Here is an 18,860-nt window from a genome sequence, read left to right as displayed (position 1 = left end):
TAAAACAAAATTAAAAAGACAGAAGTCAAGTAATGGATGTATCCTTAGTTATATAAAACAATTGTAGAAGAAAATCTAGACTAAGAAAGTAATACAATTAAACAGAAAGTTAGCTAAGAATCTGAGTGGCCGGAATAAAGAGGGAAACATCATGAGTCATAGTTTTATTTAGTGAAACAAAAAAATTCAAGTTCAAAATGACAGATACAAGTTTTCTATCTAAGAGCAGAATCACTAATAAGACTTTACTATCTGGGACACTGAACCAAGTAACAGATAAATCTAGTAACAACATGAATTTAATAAAATAACCAATTTAAGGAAGGAGTGGAAATTCATGCCTCTACCTGGAAGGGTACTTGCAGAGGATATGCTTTAATTTGATAATTCCACTCTTAGGATATTTTCATAGCATTGTTTGAAATAGTAGAAATGTCCTAAATGTTCAACAGCAGGAGAATGTTTAAATAAGTGCTATATTTATACAGTGAAACACAATGCAGCTATTAAAGAAACAAAATACATAACTATGTGTGTTTATATACCTATGGTGAATTCCGACAACCATATGTTCATTTTGTAAGTTAAGAAATATATAAATGTTGCTGTGTATGTATTTACTGTATTGCTCGTAATGAAAATCAAGAATATAATGTTAAATCAGTTCCATCAAAGCCATGTGTGCATATACAGAGAGGACACAGGATAAAAATAATGAACAAAGTTTATAATTTCAAAGTATTAATCTCTCTCTCTCTCTTTTTTTTTTTTTGAGACGAAGTCTTGCTCTGTCACCCAGGCTAGAGTGCAGTGGCATGATCTCAGCTCATTGCAACCTCCGCCTCCCGGGTTCAAGCAATTCTTCTGTGTCAGCCTCCTGAGTAGCTGGGATTACAGGCATGCGCTACCACGCCTGGCTAATTTTTGTATTTTTAGTGGAGACAGGGTTTCACCATGTTGGGCAGGCTGGTCTTGAACTCCTGACCTCATGATCCACCGCTTTGGCCTCCCAAAGGGCTGGGATTACAGGCGAGAGCCACCGCGCCTGGCTTAATCTCTTAAAACTAGCAATTTTCAGCTGCTGGAGGAGAGGAGTGTACCAAATTAAACATCTGTGGGGGCGGTGGTACTTCTCTAACGTTCATTTCCCCTTTTTAGATTCTGATAGGCCTCTTTCCTAAAGAGCATGCTTCCTAGTTCCAGTGAGAATCTCTGTAATAGTGAATCTGTTACTGATGGGAGTATGTTGTATCCCTCAGGTATGCTGAAGTAGGGGAAAAATAAAGATCATGTATCAATGTCTTTGAATACACATCCTGAATAACTGAAAGCATCTGGTATGAGGCTATCAACTGAAAATCACACACACATATAGAGTTGTAGGTACAGAGTTGTACTTTATATCTTCCACAAAGATCTTAAGAAGAAAAAAGATGACTAAGCTAATTGAGCATAGTGGATAAAAGCTTAGTCAAAAATGCCTTCCCTCTACTTAGTCTCAAAAGGTTCAGCCTGCAGAGTTAAAAAGTTTGCTACTTGAGAACTTGTCTTTAATACAGTTGGGAATGCAAATTAGAGTTATGCAAACCAAGGTTGAACTGGAACTAAAAAATAACATGGGGGTCAAACTTTCATGCATATTTCTTAATTTTTAGATTATTTTTATAAATAGGGATGGGGTCTTCAACTCCTGGAGGGCTCAAGTGATCCTTCTACTGTGGCTTCCCAAAGTGCTGGGAATACAGGCGTGAGTGCTGGGAATACAGGCATAAGCCACTGTGCCCAGCCTCAAGCTTTTACGCATATTTCTGAGACAGATTCCCTCAGGGCATTAGGAAACGAACTCAGTAAAGAAGTTTCAATGTGTACATTTAATTTGTAACTAAGATGGGTGGGGGAAAGGATATAAATGGGCAGCACTGGGTTTAATAAACAAATCCAAATGAAAAAAATCACTGAATGAATAAAGCACTTTGAGAGGCAAAAAAAAAAAAAAGGGGAAAAAGAGAAAAAAGTACCATTCACACAAATGCTTTTGATCAAACAAAATAAAATTCAAAAGGACCTTATAATAGATTTTGGTTAAAGATAAGAAGACAGACCTAAGTGCCAGACAGAGACATCATAGAAATGAAAACTTTGTAATTTTGTAAGAGCAATCGTTGCTTTATGCGGGCCAAAAAGTATATTACTATCTTTCATATGAAAAAGAGTAACTGAATGTGCTGACTCAACCAAGCCATGCTCATCCCCACTTGAAACATTCTAAAATACAAAGATATTAAAATGCTATTTTCAGAAGGCAAGACAAACTATTAAAATGAATACAGAGATATATTCAAGGAATGATTTTTTTTAATCTAAAAAACTCATGTTCTTTCAACACATATGAGGACTAAAACCTAGGGTCTCAATTAGTGGTTCAAAAACTTCAGACTTTTCATGCATCTGCACAGAAACAAAAGGACATCTAAAAGGCTTATATACTTGACTAATCCTAACTAGAACTCTCTGAAGAAAAGAAAATACTACCATTACAGAACTTTGCATAGTGAAGAGTAAAGAAAATATAATAATGGCAGCAAAACTGAGAAGACTTGGCACTTATACGATTTCTCTGAAGAGAATGCAGCTATTAGCTTTTCTCCTCACTTTTTGAAACAGAAATTGTCTATTACTCACTATACTGTCCACTGCTAGTTTGGTAAATTGGAGTTGGCACCGTTACAGTGGTGATGGCAGGTGCTGAGGTCTCCTCTTCTGACTTCTCTTCTTCAATCCTTGGCACTCCTGGTGCATCAGAAGATAAGTCATTCAAAATTTTCCTACAAAATTAGAAAACTAGAATAATTAAAAATATAAGTAAAATTTACTGGATAAATACAAATAATAGTTAAAGATGAGAAAACTGACAGAAAGCTGCTAGTGCTTAGGACAGAAGGTTTTTTTTTTTTTTTTTTTTTGAGACAGAGCCTTGCTCTGTTGTCCAGACTGGAGTGCAGTGGCACGAGTTTGGCTCACTGCAACCCCCACCTCCCGGGTTCAAGCAATTCTCCCACAACAGCCTCCCGAGTAGCTGGGATTACAGGTGCCTGCTACCAGGCCTGGCTAATTTTTTTGGTATTTTTAGTAGAGACGGGGTTTCACCATGTTGGCCAGGCTGGTCTCGAACTCCTGACCTCAGGTGATCTGCTCGCCTCTGCCTTGGCCTTCCAAAGTGCTGGGATTACAGGTGTGAGACACTGCACCCAGCCAGCAGAAGTTTAAAATATATAAATTACATGAATAAACTCTTCATGGGTCAGCGATTGATCTAGACGTCAAAATGAACCCAAATAAGTACAAAAAAAAAAAAAAAAAGATGGATTCTCTTTAATATCAACGTAAGGAAGGGTGCAATTAAGGGTAATAATAAGACTGACTACATTAAAAAAAATCTTTTGCATCTCAAAGAACACACACACACAGTCGGAAAGTAAAAAGTCAACAATCACTTAAGGGGAAAAAAGATCAAAACCTGATTTTTAAATTCTCACTTCTCAGATTGGGAAACAAAAAAGTTTAACAATATCTGTTAGCAAAGCTACAAAAAAACCCCCACACTCTCATACATTGCTGCTGGGAGTATGAAACTGGCACAACCCCGATATAAGGAATTGGTGATATTTAAGGAAATATAGGTGTTCATGCCTCAATCCCATTTCCAGGAATTCACCCCAGTTCCAACAATATGAAAATAAACTCGCTTAAGATTATTTCCATTAGCACTGTTTGTAACTGCAGAATAGTGGAGACATATATCCAAAGTCTAAAATAGAAAAAAAAATAAATAAAAAGGAAAATAAATACTGGAAACACTCTATATGCCTATATATAGGCGAGTGGTTGAATAAACTATGCTACATCCAAATAATGGATATAGCATATCTTTTGTGTAAGGAAAAAAGGGAAATAAGAAAATATACATGTACCTGCTCATTTGTTCAAGAGAAAAAATCGGGATGAATAAACCAGAGAGAGTAATGATTTTAGCTATTTACTGGGGATGGGTAGGAAAGAAATGAAAACGACAGAAGGAATGGGGAGGCACTACTGAGTATACTTTTTTGTGCAATTCTGACTTTTGGTACAGTGTTAAATGTTTCACTTACTAGGGAAAAAAAAGCAACAAGGATGAGTGGAGAAACTCTAAATGGAACCCAAGAACGATACCATATTTCAAGTGAACAACATAATCACACTGAAAGGCGGGGAAAAAACCCCCTAATTAACCCAAGTAATTTTTGATATCTTAAATTTGTAACAAAATAGTTATAAACTCTGTCCCTTTATGCTATTATAAAAAATGACATCTTCCTATATCATGTGCTTATTCACATAAATTTATAGTTACTGTTTTATGCCTTTGTCTTTCAAATCACATAGGAAAAAAGGAGTTACAAACCAAAACTATAATAATCCTGGCTTTTATATTTACCTAGGTAATTACTAGTAGTATTTGGTTGGATTTGCTTCAGGATCAAATGTGTTATATACTAACATGAGGTACACTTCAAAGTTAAAATCTAACACTAGCTGTACTTAAAATGAATTATGAATATAAATACATATAACATATACTGGTAATATAAGATTTCTTAGACCTCAAAATCAATTTATTGTTAGTCACTTAGGATTCTTAATTTAATTGTAAGGACAGAGAAAGGGGTTAGTTTAATAGCCAAGCGGTGGGGGGGGGGGGGGGGGGGGAACTACCCCTTTGAAAAACAGAAATATATAAAAATAAAAATAATTTACACTAACAAGGAGGAAGATAATTATGAGTCTGAAGTTTCTTAAACGCTCAAGTAAACGTGTCAAGATTTATGGAACTGTCCTTCCTGAGATACTTAATGTGGAGCTAATTTTTACACTAAAAATTGGTTTTGGTTCACCTTGGAGGCAAGGCATGGACTAGGCAACATTAATAACTGAACACAAAAATTACAGTAAACTACCCCTAAAATTAGGGGATGTTAGTAAAGCATCTCCCTGAGACAATTATCAAATTAACAGCTATCTGTTAAACACCATGGCATAAAAAATGGTTTGCAATGTGTTATTAAGCAGATAAATCATGGAGCCTCAGAGTTGGCTTATAACTAAAAAATGCTATAACCTTATCAAATGTATTCCACATTTTTCAACAGAAAGACAGCCAGCACAATCTACAGAAACAGAAAAAAAAAAAAAAAAATCTGGACTGGTGAGAGTAACAAGTGCTCTTCTTATTCTGTAGGATAAGCTTCACTTTATTTGAGACAAATAACTCAAGATGAAGAAAAGTAATCTATAAAGAACTGACCTGAGCAACTAACTGGTCTTCTGACATCTCTTTACCTGCAACTACCTAAGACTTCCTCCACATCTTAGATTCTAACTATTAAATTCCATACCTGTAAGAAGGCCTCCTTGAAAGAATTTCCCTTCGCTTTTGGGAATCAGTTACACTATCCACTGACTCCTGTGAATCTTCACTTTCTGCAATAGTTGAAATCTGAAAATAAATAAAAACTTTATCTTGATAATCAAATTTAGTTCCTATAAAATTTTTGTTATACAGTCAAATACAAAAAGTCATATATAAACTTTATACATGCTTCAGTAGAAAAAAATCAGTTCTTATGGGAGACAACCATACCAATCACTCTCCCCTTCCCTTTACTTACTCTATAAACTAAGATAAAGTTAGAGAACCTAAAATAGCTACAGTTTAATTTTTTTTCAGGACTCCATGTAATCAATCCTGAATGCATCAGTATTACTTATCAGTTTTTTCTTACATCTGTTGGAACAAAACTACCAACTAAAATAAGGTTTCTGATATAAGGGATAAAATGGATGGCTAAATATTTGGTACTAAGTCTATATAGTGACTATACAAATATTATTCTTTAACTTTATAAACACTTACGAATATATTTACAGTTATACAGTAAGACTGGCGATCCATCATCACATCCCTGACAGTTGTTCCTAGCAAGTTAGGAAAAACTCCTAACATGTTTCAAAGTTAGCATTCTATAATCACGCTTAAGTAAAAATTCAAGGTAAAGAACTATGCATTTCTGAGAAGAATCCCTAGACTGAAAAGTAATAAAGTGAATAAAAATTTTACATGGGATATTAATGATAGAAACTAGAATTTACAGATGACTATGTGCCAGGAGTTATGCGAATGCATTTACATATACTATATTACTTAATACTCATAGTAATGTAGGCACCAGATGGTACTATACTATTATATGCATTCCACAGATGGAAGAACTAAGATACAAAGTAGTAACTCACCCCAGTCACAAAGCTAGGAAGTAGTGGAGCCACTGTCAATATTTAGTACCTCCATTTTAGAGATCCTTACCAGCATCAAAATCCTGGTGGTTCCAGTCTCAAACCAGACTGTTCTAGTCTCAAACCAGGTTTGTCAGAAGCAACAACCAGTGGCATTTTCACACCTTTTCTAGACTAGAAGAGTTCACTTACCTAAGTTGCTTGATTGTCAAATTTACACTGCCCACGTTTCTCTAATCAGCAGAAACCTTATGCTCTTTCCTGAACTAGGGACACATTATGCTGTCAGATTAAGAATTATACTTAACCAAGACAAAAGGGTCGATGTAGGTTAGCTCCATGTCAAAACGTATGGCAATGGCAGTAAGGAAACATATTCAGAGGTTCTTGAGAAATTCCAAGTGTACTCTATGTGTGGTCTGAGCCTAACGGTTCTCCCAAGTGGGCATTCATTTTGACAGGGCTTTGTGATATGCATGCTCATTTAAAAATGAAACCAGGTAAATCTAGTAACTTGTAGTAAAGCATACTTATAATGAAGTAATCTGCCCCATTCAAGCACTTTAAAATCTACGTATAGTCTGAAAGACCTAAAAATCAACAGGCAACATATAATGAATTCACAAATGACAGATAAAAAGATTAGTAATGCTGAATTTAGTCTGTGATTCTCAGCAGAGTAATAATCCTGTAATTACTGCCAAAGGAGCACACAGAAAAGTTTCACGTTAATCAGTAGCTGCTGTAACTAGCCCACACAAGAGTCTCTGCACAAACTTTCTCATATATAGAAGATCAGGAACTATGAAAAGGCCCGAGCAAAGGATCAGAAATTCAAGGAATAACAAGACTGAACTCAAAGTGGACAGTACTGGGACAAGTGTTGTTTTCCTTCGCTAATACTCCACTCAGAATTCACTTAGTTCCTCTTTGGCTCTTTCTGTGTCCACTGCTTGACTCTCACATGCCCCATCCTTACACCCTTCTCTTAAGGACATATAGTGATTAAGGAACACCCCCTGCCCCCTTCCAAGTTGGAACTCATTAAAACAACATCATCAAAACATGCCATATAAACTACCCACAGGATAGTTTTGAAATGAAACAAATTAATGTTGTTTTTAAATCTGTGTCTTTTAATTTTTTTTTTTTCCTAACTCTGGATCTATGGCCCTTAATGGGGAAAAAAAAAGGTTGCCTTTCTCTGACCTATAAGATTTTGTCAATTCACACAGAAGGAATTAACTTATCACTATTTAGTGCTTGTAACTCTGTAAATGTAAAAAGAATTCAGACCACTGAAATGAACACAACACTTCCTCTTTGGGAATACCATCCGAAGACAAGTAAGCCATGAAGCCAATTCCTATGGAGTCCCTAATCTATCACTTAATCAATAATAAAAATACTGCCACAGGATATACCAACCCAAGAATGAAGTCTAATGTAAACTATGGACTGTGGGGCATTATGATGTGTTAATGTAGGGTCATCAAATTATAACACAAATGTACTGGTCTGGGGGGGGCGGATGTTAAGAATAGGGGAAGCTATCCACGGAGTTGGGGAGGGTGTACATAGGTAATCTCTGTAGCTTCCTCTAAATTTTGCTGTGAACCTAAAACTGCTGTTAAAAAAAAATCATACTGGACCCACATAACTGAGATCAATAAAACTCATGTCAAAAGTCTATTTTACAAATAACAGAATAAAAACATACATATAAAAAAGTATATCCCAATTATAAACATCACATATCATCACCTTCCAATGATGGAACCCTTTCCTTTTGGTCTCATCTCCTATCACTTATTAACTTCTTTCTGAATTTTTTCAATGGGTCTTTAATTTTGGCCACTTGTAAGTCAAGAAATTTTCAAAAAGCTAAACTACCACTTGTAGATATAAAGTTTTAGGTCTGTATTTCTCAACTTTAGTTTATTTAAACACATACTACCTGTTCATATTGGAAAGGTGGAGGACTCTGTTTTATTTGAAATCTTAAAATAAACTATAAAGTAACTAGAACCAATCAAAACAATGGTAATATTCGATGTTTACTAAAACTATACATGGTCCTCTGGAAACTTAAGTACTCTCCCTTGGTAGAGTTGACACTCATGGTTTGGATATAGTTTTTTTTTTTTTTTTTTTAAATTAAAAATTTTTTTTAAGAGACAGGATCTCACTCACTCATCCAGGCTAGAGTACAGTGGTGCGATCACAGCTCACTGCAGCCTCAAACTCACGGGCTCAGGAGATCCTCTGGACTCCACCTCCTGAGTAGCCGGGATAGCAGGCATGCACTACCACTCCCAGCTAATTTTTACTTTTTTTGTAGAGACAGGTTCTTGCTATGTTGCCCAGGCTGGTCTTGAACCCCTGGCTTCAAGCAATCGTCCTGCCTGGGCTGGGATTATAGGCCACTGCGCCTGGCCTTAGATACAATGTTTTACTCATTGGATCATGAAGCTTACTGAAAGTCTAGATCAATGATCTTCAAACTCTTTTGATCTGCATGTATCTCTTATAAATAAGAAAAATTTTACATAGGCATACATTTTTCTTATTTCTAAATTTTAAGTATTTGTATTATAAAACAAGAGTTCTTAAAGAGATAGGATAAGCACAAATATTAAAAATTTATATATTTCTTAAAGATAAATAATGTAGTTTTTCAGGATAGTGAGAATGACATGATTTAATATGCTTCATTAAAAAATCGTTTAACACTTTTTTTTTTTTTTTTTTTAAAGACAGAGTCTCACTCTGTCACTCAGGCTGGAGTACAGCAGCATGATCTTGGTTCACTGCAACCTCCGTCTCCTGGGTTCAAGCGATTCTTGTGCCTCAGCCTCCCGAGTAGCTGGGATTATAGGCACCTACCACCACCCCTGGCTAATTTTTCCATTTTTAGTAGAGATGGTGTTTTGCCATGTTGGCCAGACTGGTCTCAAACTCTTGAGCTCAAGTGATGCGACTGCCTTGGCCTCCCAAAGTGCTGGGATTACAGGCATGAGCCACGGAGTCTGACCTCATTTAACACTTTATAACAGTCATTTAGAAATCAGATTCTAAGCTTGGGTTTTCTGAAACGTGATTTAACAATTGCTGGCATTGAAAAAGAAAACTCATGTAGATAACAAAACTAGGTGCGTTTGAGGTGTGCTTACTAAATAATCATTTTCATCTACCAATTATGCAAGCTTTCAATGAGATTGATCTAGTTTATTATTTTCATCTCCCTGGCTCTAAGTCAGTTTATTGCATGTTAATAGGAAGGGGTTACAATTTTGTATTTTTAACAAACAAGTTTGACACCTGCTGAAACTCTGGAAGACTTCTAAACAATTTAGAAAGTTCTATTTCTAGGGGTTTCAAGTATTTAGATTTGAAATTTTAACACTTATGTTGTAAACTGCATCTCCAATCACTTCCTTCCTTGCTTACTCTATTCCAGCCATACCTTTCTGTTATTCCTCGATATCCCAAGTATACCCTCACTTCCAAACCTTTGGATCTGCATGCTTTAGCCTCCTTCATTGCCTTCTGGTTTGTGCTGTGCTCCCTGAGCACATTACATAAAGTAGAACACCCTTCCCTCCACATCATTCTCCATCCCCTTCCCCTGGCTTTATTCATCTCTCTCGTACTTCTCACCTGACACACTTTATTTTTTCATAGTCTGTCTCTTTTCATTAAAATATGATCTTCATATTATTTGCTCATTGCTGTCTTTTATAGCAAATAGAACAGTGACTGGCACATAGCATGTCACCAATAAACATTTGTTTTATGAATGAATGATAATTTAAAGCAATAATCTATTCTCACATCAAGAGAAATGTACCTCATATATTTTGGAAACTTTATTCTAAAATATTAATGAGATCTCCCATCTACAAGATCCTCTCCTTGTTTGATCATCTCTTCTGATAGAAACTATTTCCTAGTTGTTAACACTAATCACCATTAACTGGCTAAGATAACTATTAAAATAGATACTCCATAGTTTAGGCCTTTTAAAGAAAAAAATATTATATTTGTATCTCTGTTTGTAGAATCCAGGGTTCAAAAAGTCCAACTTTTATTTTATAAATACATACTCTTAAATTAGAAGTACAGCTCACCTTAACGGACCTTAACGGAAAAATGTGTTCCTTAAAGATGAATACAAGCAAATAAAAAAAAAGAATATTTCTATAGTTAATGGCCATAAAATCTCCATGTCCAAATTATGTTGCCCCAGAATAAATATTAAAATCAAGAATACAATCAACAATAACACCTATTACAATCAAAAATAGTAATCTTAGCAAATGTTGTGGCTGTAACTTAATTTTTGTGTTCTTTATAGAAAGATCTTCTGTAAGTGAAAAAGAGAAAGGCAGATGTGCCCAAGGTCATTTGACTTATTAATGTCCAAATTGGTTCTGGAATCTAGGTCTCCTCACTAGCAAATCAAGTTTTTTCACTATTATCAAGAGGAGAATATGGCTAGGGAATTAGTAGTGACACAGTATGGACAATGGTAAGGTAGGACTCAATGGAATAAAAACTAAGGCAAAGGACTATTGCTCAGTCATTGTGATTTCATAGAAATATCAAGTTCTTAGATCTTTACATGCACAACACTATCTTTTACTTGTTAACAAATGTCATTCCCAGTGTCTTATGGAAATTCATACAACTGATGATTTCACACAAAAACATTACTTCTCCTCCCCCACACTCCCACTTAAGTGTCAAAGCGAACCAAAAGCACAAAGACAGAATGAAGTAGAGGTGGGTAATAGTTCAATGACTCAATAGTATAAAATGGCTGACAAATTATACTGAGGACATTAATAGAACGCTTCCAGGACAAAGACAGCACTTCTCCCCTCTACAAATATTAATCAGTTCTGGTTACCATATGTAAAGAAAATACAACAGCTCTCACCCAGAAGAAAACAACCAGGATGGTGAAGAGGAAACAAAGTTATACCATCTAACAAATGGCTAAAGAAAAATAGTTTGTTTAGTCTGGAAATTTTCTTAAAAATAGGAAGGGTGCGGGGGATGGGGAAGAGGAAGCAGTCCAATAGAACAGGAATTAGACTTGCTAATCTAGTTTCTGAGAATAGAACCTGTGTTTACCTGGGATCTCTAGGTGAAAGTTTTAGAAAGATACATTTTGGATCATCACAGGGAAGAATATTTTAGTAACCATTCCTAACTGTAAATAGGTTACCTCAGGAGATTGAGCTTCCTTTCTCTGAAAGTGTTCAAGTAAATGCTGGACTACCATTAGGAAGAGGGGAGAAATGTTAAACAGAATTAAGCAACAGACTAAGGGCTGGCGAGGTAACAAGTATGGCCTAGACCCAGAAGATCTCTGAGGGTTTTGTTCAAGTGCTGAAATTCCATGTTTATAGAGGAAAAGGACAAAGACATAAAGAATAATTTCTCACCTTCCTTTCTAATAATAGTTCTCTCCAAATCTAGGACCTAGGACTCACCTGTGTTCCGGAGAAAAGTCTTTTTAAGTCCTTACAGGAAGACTGTGAAGCAAAAAATATGAAATGGGAGGCTGGGGTTATGGCCTACTTGAATGAACGTTCAAGTCTTTTTTTTCAATAAGCTCAATTGCAATGATCTATACTGCTCTCGGTTCCCTACAGTTAAACAGAGTAGTCACCTTCAAAGGTCTACAGTGCCTTTATTACCTGTGGATCAAACCCAAAGGAAAGATCTCTCCAAAGAATAAGATAACATGCATAGTATAATCCCTGACCCTCAAGATGTACCCTCTGAATATATTATTTAAAAGTTATACACTGTAACTGAAAACCCTAAGCACAGTTGATTTTACAAATGCTTTATGTAATTTCTAAGTTCAAATAATATCTTAGGTAAGGGTATTAATTTTTGATCAAGGGTTTATTTTTCTCCAATTGTAGATTCAGAAAATTCATTACTACTTTTGCATCTCAATTTTTCTTAACTGAGGTACCTCAGTCCTACAGTTTCTCCCAAACATTTCCACTTTATCTCATGTACTTCATTATTTTCCCCAATCATTTTTCTTCTGCAGCTTAAGAAATTAGTCATTTTCTTTTGTTTGTTCTTCTATATATATGTTCCTATACATAAGGTGACTATATAGATGCAGCATATTCCTATACTGTGAATAAAATAAACTCTGAACTAGATGTGTCCTTATTTTCATAACTAGTGAAAGGAGAGAGATATGGCTATAAACAATAGTTATTAAAACAGATGCAGAACTTTTTATACACATACCTGAACTGTTTGGACTTGTGGAGACTGAATAACTGATGGCTGGGCCGCCTGAATGACTCCATGGACTTGAACTGTCTGCCCATTGGGCAGCTGTACTAGAGTTACAGTTGGAGCAGAAGATGTTGCATGAGCTGCTGGCATAGATACCTATGGTGTTGAACACAGAAAAGAATTATCATCCCAGACACTCTTTGGCAGTACTCATGTTCAGTACGAAATAACATTTTAGAAGCAAAAATGTGACCTTTTTGCTAGATATGTATTTCCCCGATATGAAAGTAATGACTAAATTTAATATTCTTTAACAAAAAAACACTATAAAAAACACCAAAAACTATACCCCTACCCTTTTCAGCTGTTCGCAAGTGACCAAAAAAAAAAAGCTATTTAAATGTTATACCAAATATATAATACAGACTCTCAGAACATGAGGTATCACTTTATTTGTATGGCACTTTACATTTTCCCACCTGCTTTCATTTCCAATTTCTGATTTCGCTATTTGAAGAAAATGAAGACTCGGTGATAAGGACCTCTATTTTAAGAGCAAAAATAACTGCTCAACGAGATTTAAGTGTTCACCCAAGGTCAACAGATATACTATCCTTGAAGAAACATAAAATTCTTCAGAATATGTTAAATAAGTCACATTCTAAAATCTAACTGCTCTCAAGCACGAGCAAACCTGACCTACTAAGTCTAGAACTAACGCAGTTTTAATGAGTCAATATCCAGGTTAAAAGGGTCCTTAGATCATACATGTCTATCGGATGTTATTTATTGCTCCTATGCTTGAACGCATTCAAGGATAGGAATTCTATTTGCTAATTCAGGAAACAGTTACTGGGGACCTATGTTCCAGGATTAATGTTAGAACTGAAACTACAGAAGTGAGAAAGAGAGGGGTTTCTGACCTCAAATAAATTATTGGGGGTATGTATGTGAAAGAATGGGGAAAAGAGACACAAGTAAATACCATTCAGTTTAGTAATGAGGTTTGCTAAAAGAAAATGGACACACTGAGGAGAATTACTCTACCAAACCTAAGAGAAGGGGAGGCTACTGGGTAAGAATGTGAATTTAAAACAAAAGAAAAAATTTAGACTTTTACTTACAGGGAAGAGTCAGAGAATTTCAAGCAGAGTGGAGCAGTGGCAAAAGCAAAGAGAAACAGCATACATGGCAGAGTGGGATAACCAGCAGCTCAGCACCAATGGAGCACATAAGTGTGTTACTGTATGATGTATGAAGTAGGGAGAGAGAAAACAACGGAGGCAGGTGGGCCTAGAAGTGCCAGTCATAAAAAGCCTGTATTATGTCACATCAAAGAAATTGCATTCTATCCTGAGGGAACCGTAGAATCCACCGAAGGGCTTTTGAACTCCTAAATACCAAGGTGATGTTTGCTTTTAGATAGATCACTTTAGGCCAGGCGAGGGGGCTCACGCCTGTAATCCCAGCACTTTGGGAGGCTGAGGCGGGTGGATCACCGGAGGTCTGGAGTTCCGAGACCAGCCTGGCCAACATGGTGAAACCCCATCTCTACTAAAAATACAAAAAATTAGCCGGGTGTGGTGGCAGGCGCCTGTAATCCCAGCTACTTGGGAGGCTGAAGCAGGAGAACTGCTTAAACCCGGGGGGCAGAGGTTGCAGTGAGCCGAGATCACGCCATTGAACTCCAGACTGGGCAACAAGAGCAAAACTCCATCTCCAAAAAAAAAAAAAAAATCACTTTAGTGGCAGTGTGAGAGATACGTATTTTGGGGGGAAAATTGGTGGTGGGGAGACCAACGAACAAAGCCCATGCAGTAGTTAAGGAAAGATGATGAAGGCCAAAAGTAGGGCAGTTAGTAGTAGCAGAGATGGGAATGAGGGAAGTGATTTTATGAAAATTTGGAAGCAGTCCAGAAACAGCTTAATGAATGGTTAAAAGAGGTGACAGAGGAACTGCAGATGACCCACATTTCATGTCTGAAAGAGAATTGGTAGACTATGTCCTTAATTGAAAAAGAGAATGCAAGAAGTAAAGACAGGCTTTTGGGTGACTGGAGTTGTAACAGATGATGAGCCTAATCTGACATCTGAATTTGTAGAGATGTTTATTTTAGCAGGCAGTGAAATATTTGACTGTGAAGCCTGGGGGAAAGATCCCTATAAAGACAGAGTCTTTGGCATATAGGTTAAAACCAGGAGCTTCCATCTCTGGATAGTAATAAAGTCCTTCCTTATTAATCACTTTCTCTCTGGCCACTGTAAGTCTTGCTTAGTCTTATTTGGTTCTCAAAATGTGGTCCATGGAATAGCTTCATTAGAGTCACACAGGATACTCTGTAAAGTTAAATCTAACAGGAACCCAATCGTACTTTCCCTGACACTGAAGTTTGAGAGCCATAACCTTACTCAGAGTATCTCATCTCAATTCCATATAAATGCTCTTCTAATATTTGAAGCAATTACTATGTTCTCTTTCCTGAGTCTTCTCCAGGGAAAATATACCTAGCTAACTCAATGAATAATTCCTTTTCTACACTAATAATTTTATATAATGGCTCTTCTCATTACAAATTTATAAAATACAGACATAAAAAATAAGAACCCTTTATATTCCTATCACCCATAGCTAATCACTTTTAATATTTTTGCTGTAGATCTTCTAGATGTTAAGGCACATGTACATTCAATTGACTGACTGAGATGGAGTCTTGCTCTGTCACCCAGGCTGGAGTGCAGTGGTGTGGTCTCGGCTCACTGCAAGCTCCGCGTCCCAGGTTCATGCCATTCTCCTGCCTCAGCCTCCTGAGTAGCTAGGACTACAGGAGTCCACCACTACACCCGGCTAATTTTTTGTATTTTAAGTAGAGACGGGGTTTCACCGTGTTAGCCAGGATGGTCTTGATCTCCTGACCTCATGTTCCGCCCGCCTCGGCCTCCCAAAGTACTGGGATTACAGGCGTGAGCCACCACGCCCAGCCCATACATTCAATTTTTATAACATGCTATCTTTACTCAGCCAACCCTTCTTTCTCATAAAACCATTGGAAAACATGCTTTACCATACCAAAAACACAAATTGTGAGAAAATGGAAGTAGAGTGAAAGGAATTCCCAGGATGACACAATACAGCTGACTCTGGAGACAACCAGAGTGGACAAAATAGTGTGACTCCAGAGATAGATATGTTGACGGTTATCATCATAAAGATGCCTACTGGCATTGCATCTTCTTCTTCTTCTTTTTTTTTTTGTTGAGAGGGAGTCTTGTTCTGTCACCCCGACTGGAATGCAGTGGTGCAATCTTGGTTCACCGCAACCTCTGCCTCCCGGACTTAAGCAATGCTCCCGCCTCAGCCTTCCAAGGTAGCTGGATTTACAGGTGTGTGCTACCACGCCTGGTTTTTTGTATTTTTAGTAGAGATGGGGTTTCACCATGTTGGCCAGGCTGGTCTTGAACTCCTGACCTCACGTGATCTGCCCGCCTCAGCTTCCTAAAGTGCTGGGATTACAGGCATGAGCCACGGTGCCCAGCCTAGCATTGTGTCTTCTTCTTTCTAGAGGGCAAAATGCACAGATGAGCCCAGATTCTTATGTGTTGCCCCTGTACTGATGGAAGTCCTGGCTCTCTCCCCTTAAGTCCTGCAGCCTGCCTCGTATGAGTACATTAAATGTATCTAGCTTTGTCTTATTCCTGAAGGCTGGAGGTAAACCCTGGTGGTCTTACGAGAAAACACAGAACAGCTCACTCCTTCTGACTATATTCTTGCTGGAAATCTAATATCTGGCTCACACTATCTCAGCCAGACACCAAGTGTGGTGAGCCCTCTATTTCCCATTATTCATTCTTGCTAGGTGACTTCTCTAGGAACTTTTAAACTCTTGGAGAAACTGAAGCTACATATATCAGAGTTTCTGTTAGGATTATATTCTCCTGGGAACCTTCATCTGAAAGAGGCGGTATCACACTATTACCTAGCAGGTCTGTATTTGCTATTTGTTTTTTAAGTTAACCACCTTTCTCATTCCTATCTATGTAAACAGCTGTTAATAAAATATCTGAGGAAAATACATGCAAACAAACACATAAGAATGAGAAAAAATATTCTTAAAGATAGGATGTTAAAGACAAAGATGAAATGAAAGTATCAGGAATTATATTTAAAATATACAGGAAACAAGAAAACTACTATCATCCTTAAAATTTCCTTACATGTCAATTTATTTGCTTATCCTAATTTTTAGTTTAGGTATATAAACTTAGGCTTTCATATTATCTGCATCCACACTGCTGAAAAATAAATCTGTGTCACACACACACACACAAAAAGCAGTTGTCATAGAGAGCCAAGGTTTTCCTTCCTTATTTAAGAGCACCAATTAATTTACCCATAAGTTTAAAATGTAATTATTTCTGGGTCATTTCACTAAAAATACTGTATTATTGTTTAATAATACATTTTACTCTTGTTATTGAATTAATACTATCATTTCTAAACATACGCTAATACTAAGTAAATAGGAATTTTGATATTGTAAGAATCATCTCTTGCTCATTCTATGTATATCTACGTAAAAACAACTAAATTCTCTTGGAAACGTATTCCTCTAGGAAGAGTCACAAACTGGAATCTCTCCACGTATTTTATACCTGGGCTAATGTGGCAATCTGTGGCTGGGCTTGAACTGTCATTTGTTGGTTTTCAGCTTCTGTTACAGCTGCATCTCCACTCTGCTGGTTCTCGGCTCCAGATTCCATGGTCATTTAGTTACCTATAATAATATGGAAGAGTGTTACAAGCACCACAGTGCTTTGTGCTTTCATGACTTTAAAGGCAAATTTCAAGTTATAAATAGGTATATACGTGGTGGTTAGGTTACCAAGTGAACTCAGAAATCTAGTTAAGATATAATGTAGCTGAATTACTGTCAAACTTGTTCAAATATGCTGAGCTATAAAAGTTCTAGTCCTTTCACAGAAGAAAAAAACATTTCTTCTCCCTTGGCTGTTTCTTCCCAGTGAGATATTACCTTGTCTAGAAATAAAAGATTCTTCTCTTACATAAATCTCCCCTACTAACAAGGAGAGGTGCAGTGGTAGCAAAATTATAATTTTTCAAAACTATACTCATCGGGTACAGAGAGATGGCAGAGTGTGGAAGTGAGCTAATGATGACAGAGTCTATTAGATATTGGCTTCATAATACCTCCCATAAGGGTATTTCCCCCCATAAGAGGGAAGAAACAGGAATTGTAAGCTACTTCCAAAAGTGATTACTAGTGGTAGGACAAAATCAGTCCGTTTCAAGCCCAAATTTTTTTTAGAGATGAGGTCTTGCTCTGTTGCCCAGACTGGGGTGCAGTAGCGTGATCACAGGTTATCTCAATCTAAAACTCCCGGGCTCAAGTGATCCTCCCACCTCAGCCTCTGGAGTAGCTAAGAATACACGTGCATGGCACCATACCAGGTAATTTCAAAAGCCCAAGTTGTGGAATTTCAAGGTAGAAAGGTGGAATACATGGCCACAGAGCCAAATCAGAGGTGCCAAACACGGAAAAAGTTAAGGCATTCTGATACCTTACCCCATGTATAGCATGCAACACTATACTGTACACATATATACATACACAGAGAAACACCTTTTATATTTTTTAATTGTAAAATTCTGTGTAAGGTAAAAATTCATCTTACTTTTTGGGCTCTGCTTTGCTAAGCACTTAGTGTATCTGTTGGGTAATCTAACACTGGATGGCAGCAAAAGTGGAGTGGAGGGCAATTCCTACCAGCAGTAGCTACTGTAAATCAAGGTTAGAGAAATCTCTGTTAACTGGGGAAACAATCCTATCTAAAGGATTCAGGAAAACAGGCAATGTTTCTAGGGCCTGTTATAATTCAGTGTCTCGCATCTTATCTGTCAAAACAAATTTGTTAATACTGAGGGACTACCTTTAGTGATGCCACAAATAACACAAAAAGCCCACGACTTTTCCAGAATATATTTCATTTATTTTACAACTCTGAAACTGATCATCAAAACTGTCACTGATCCTTGTGATCATTATACTCCATCACAATGTATTACATACTAATACATTTTGCTGTCACTCATAAGGTTCTATAAAAAGTGTTTTACAAGTGACAGTTTAAAAAATGAAAATGAAAATATCTCTGTAGAAATGAATATAGTTTGGAAATATCAAAATCCACAAAATACAGATGATAAGGAAAAAGATCAATAGACTTGAATACAT

General features: G+C 36.8%; 2 protein-coding genes across 6 annotated transcripts in view; one reads left to right on the top strand and one right to left on the bottom strand.

Annotated features, from left to right (window-relative positions):
* The window catches only part of METTL21A (methyltransferase 21A, HSPA lysine), a 61,099-nt gene extending 55,703 nt beyond the window's left edge, over positions 1–5,396 (top strand). Inside the window, exon 5 of the mRNA XM_073019988.1 lies at positions 5,279–5,396. The gene's annotated coding sequence lies outside the window, so the exon portion shown is untranslated. The remainder of the gene's footprint in view (positions 1–5,278) is intronic.
* Positions 1–18,860, bottom strand: part of CREB1 (cAMP responsive element binding protein 1) — a 78,425-nt gene that overhangs the window by 34,335 nt on the left and 25,230 nt on the right. For 3 of the 5 annotated variants that reach the window (XR_005241454.2, XM_007966027.3, XM_073019986.1), the window contains exons 2-5: positions 17,260–17,381; positions 12,619–12,765; positions 5,436–5,536; positions 2,683–2,825 (exon numbers count right to left, since the gene is read on the bottom strand). Coding sequence is in view for 3 of the 5 variants with exons in the window: in XM_007966027.3 (XP_007964218.1) it covers positions 2,683–2,825; positions 5,436–5,536; positions 12,619–12,765; positions 17,260–17,373 (505 nt within the window). In the remaining 2 variants the exon portion in view is untranslated. Of the gene's footprint in view, positions 1–2,682; positions 2,826–5,435; positions 5,537–11,834; positions 11,877–12,618; positions 12,766–17,259; positions 17,382–18,860 lie in introns of all 5 variants that reach the window. The other 2 variants (XR_491188.3, XM_007966025.3) reach the window with 1 other exon arrangement.

The sequence above is a fragment of the Chlorocebus sabaeus genome, chromosome 10, assembly GCF_047675955.1.
Source record: "Chlorocebus sabaeus isolate Y175 chromosome 10, mChlSab1.0.hap1, whole genome shotgun sequence".
In the NCBI taxonomy this organism is placed as follows: Eukaryota; Metazoa; Chordata; class Mammalia; order Primates; family Cercopithecidae; genus Chlorocebus; species Chlorocebus sabaeus.
Note: the sequence above shows the minus strand (reverse complement) of the source record. Positions and strands in the feature narration are given on the sequence as shown.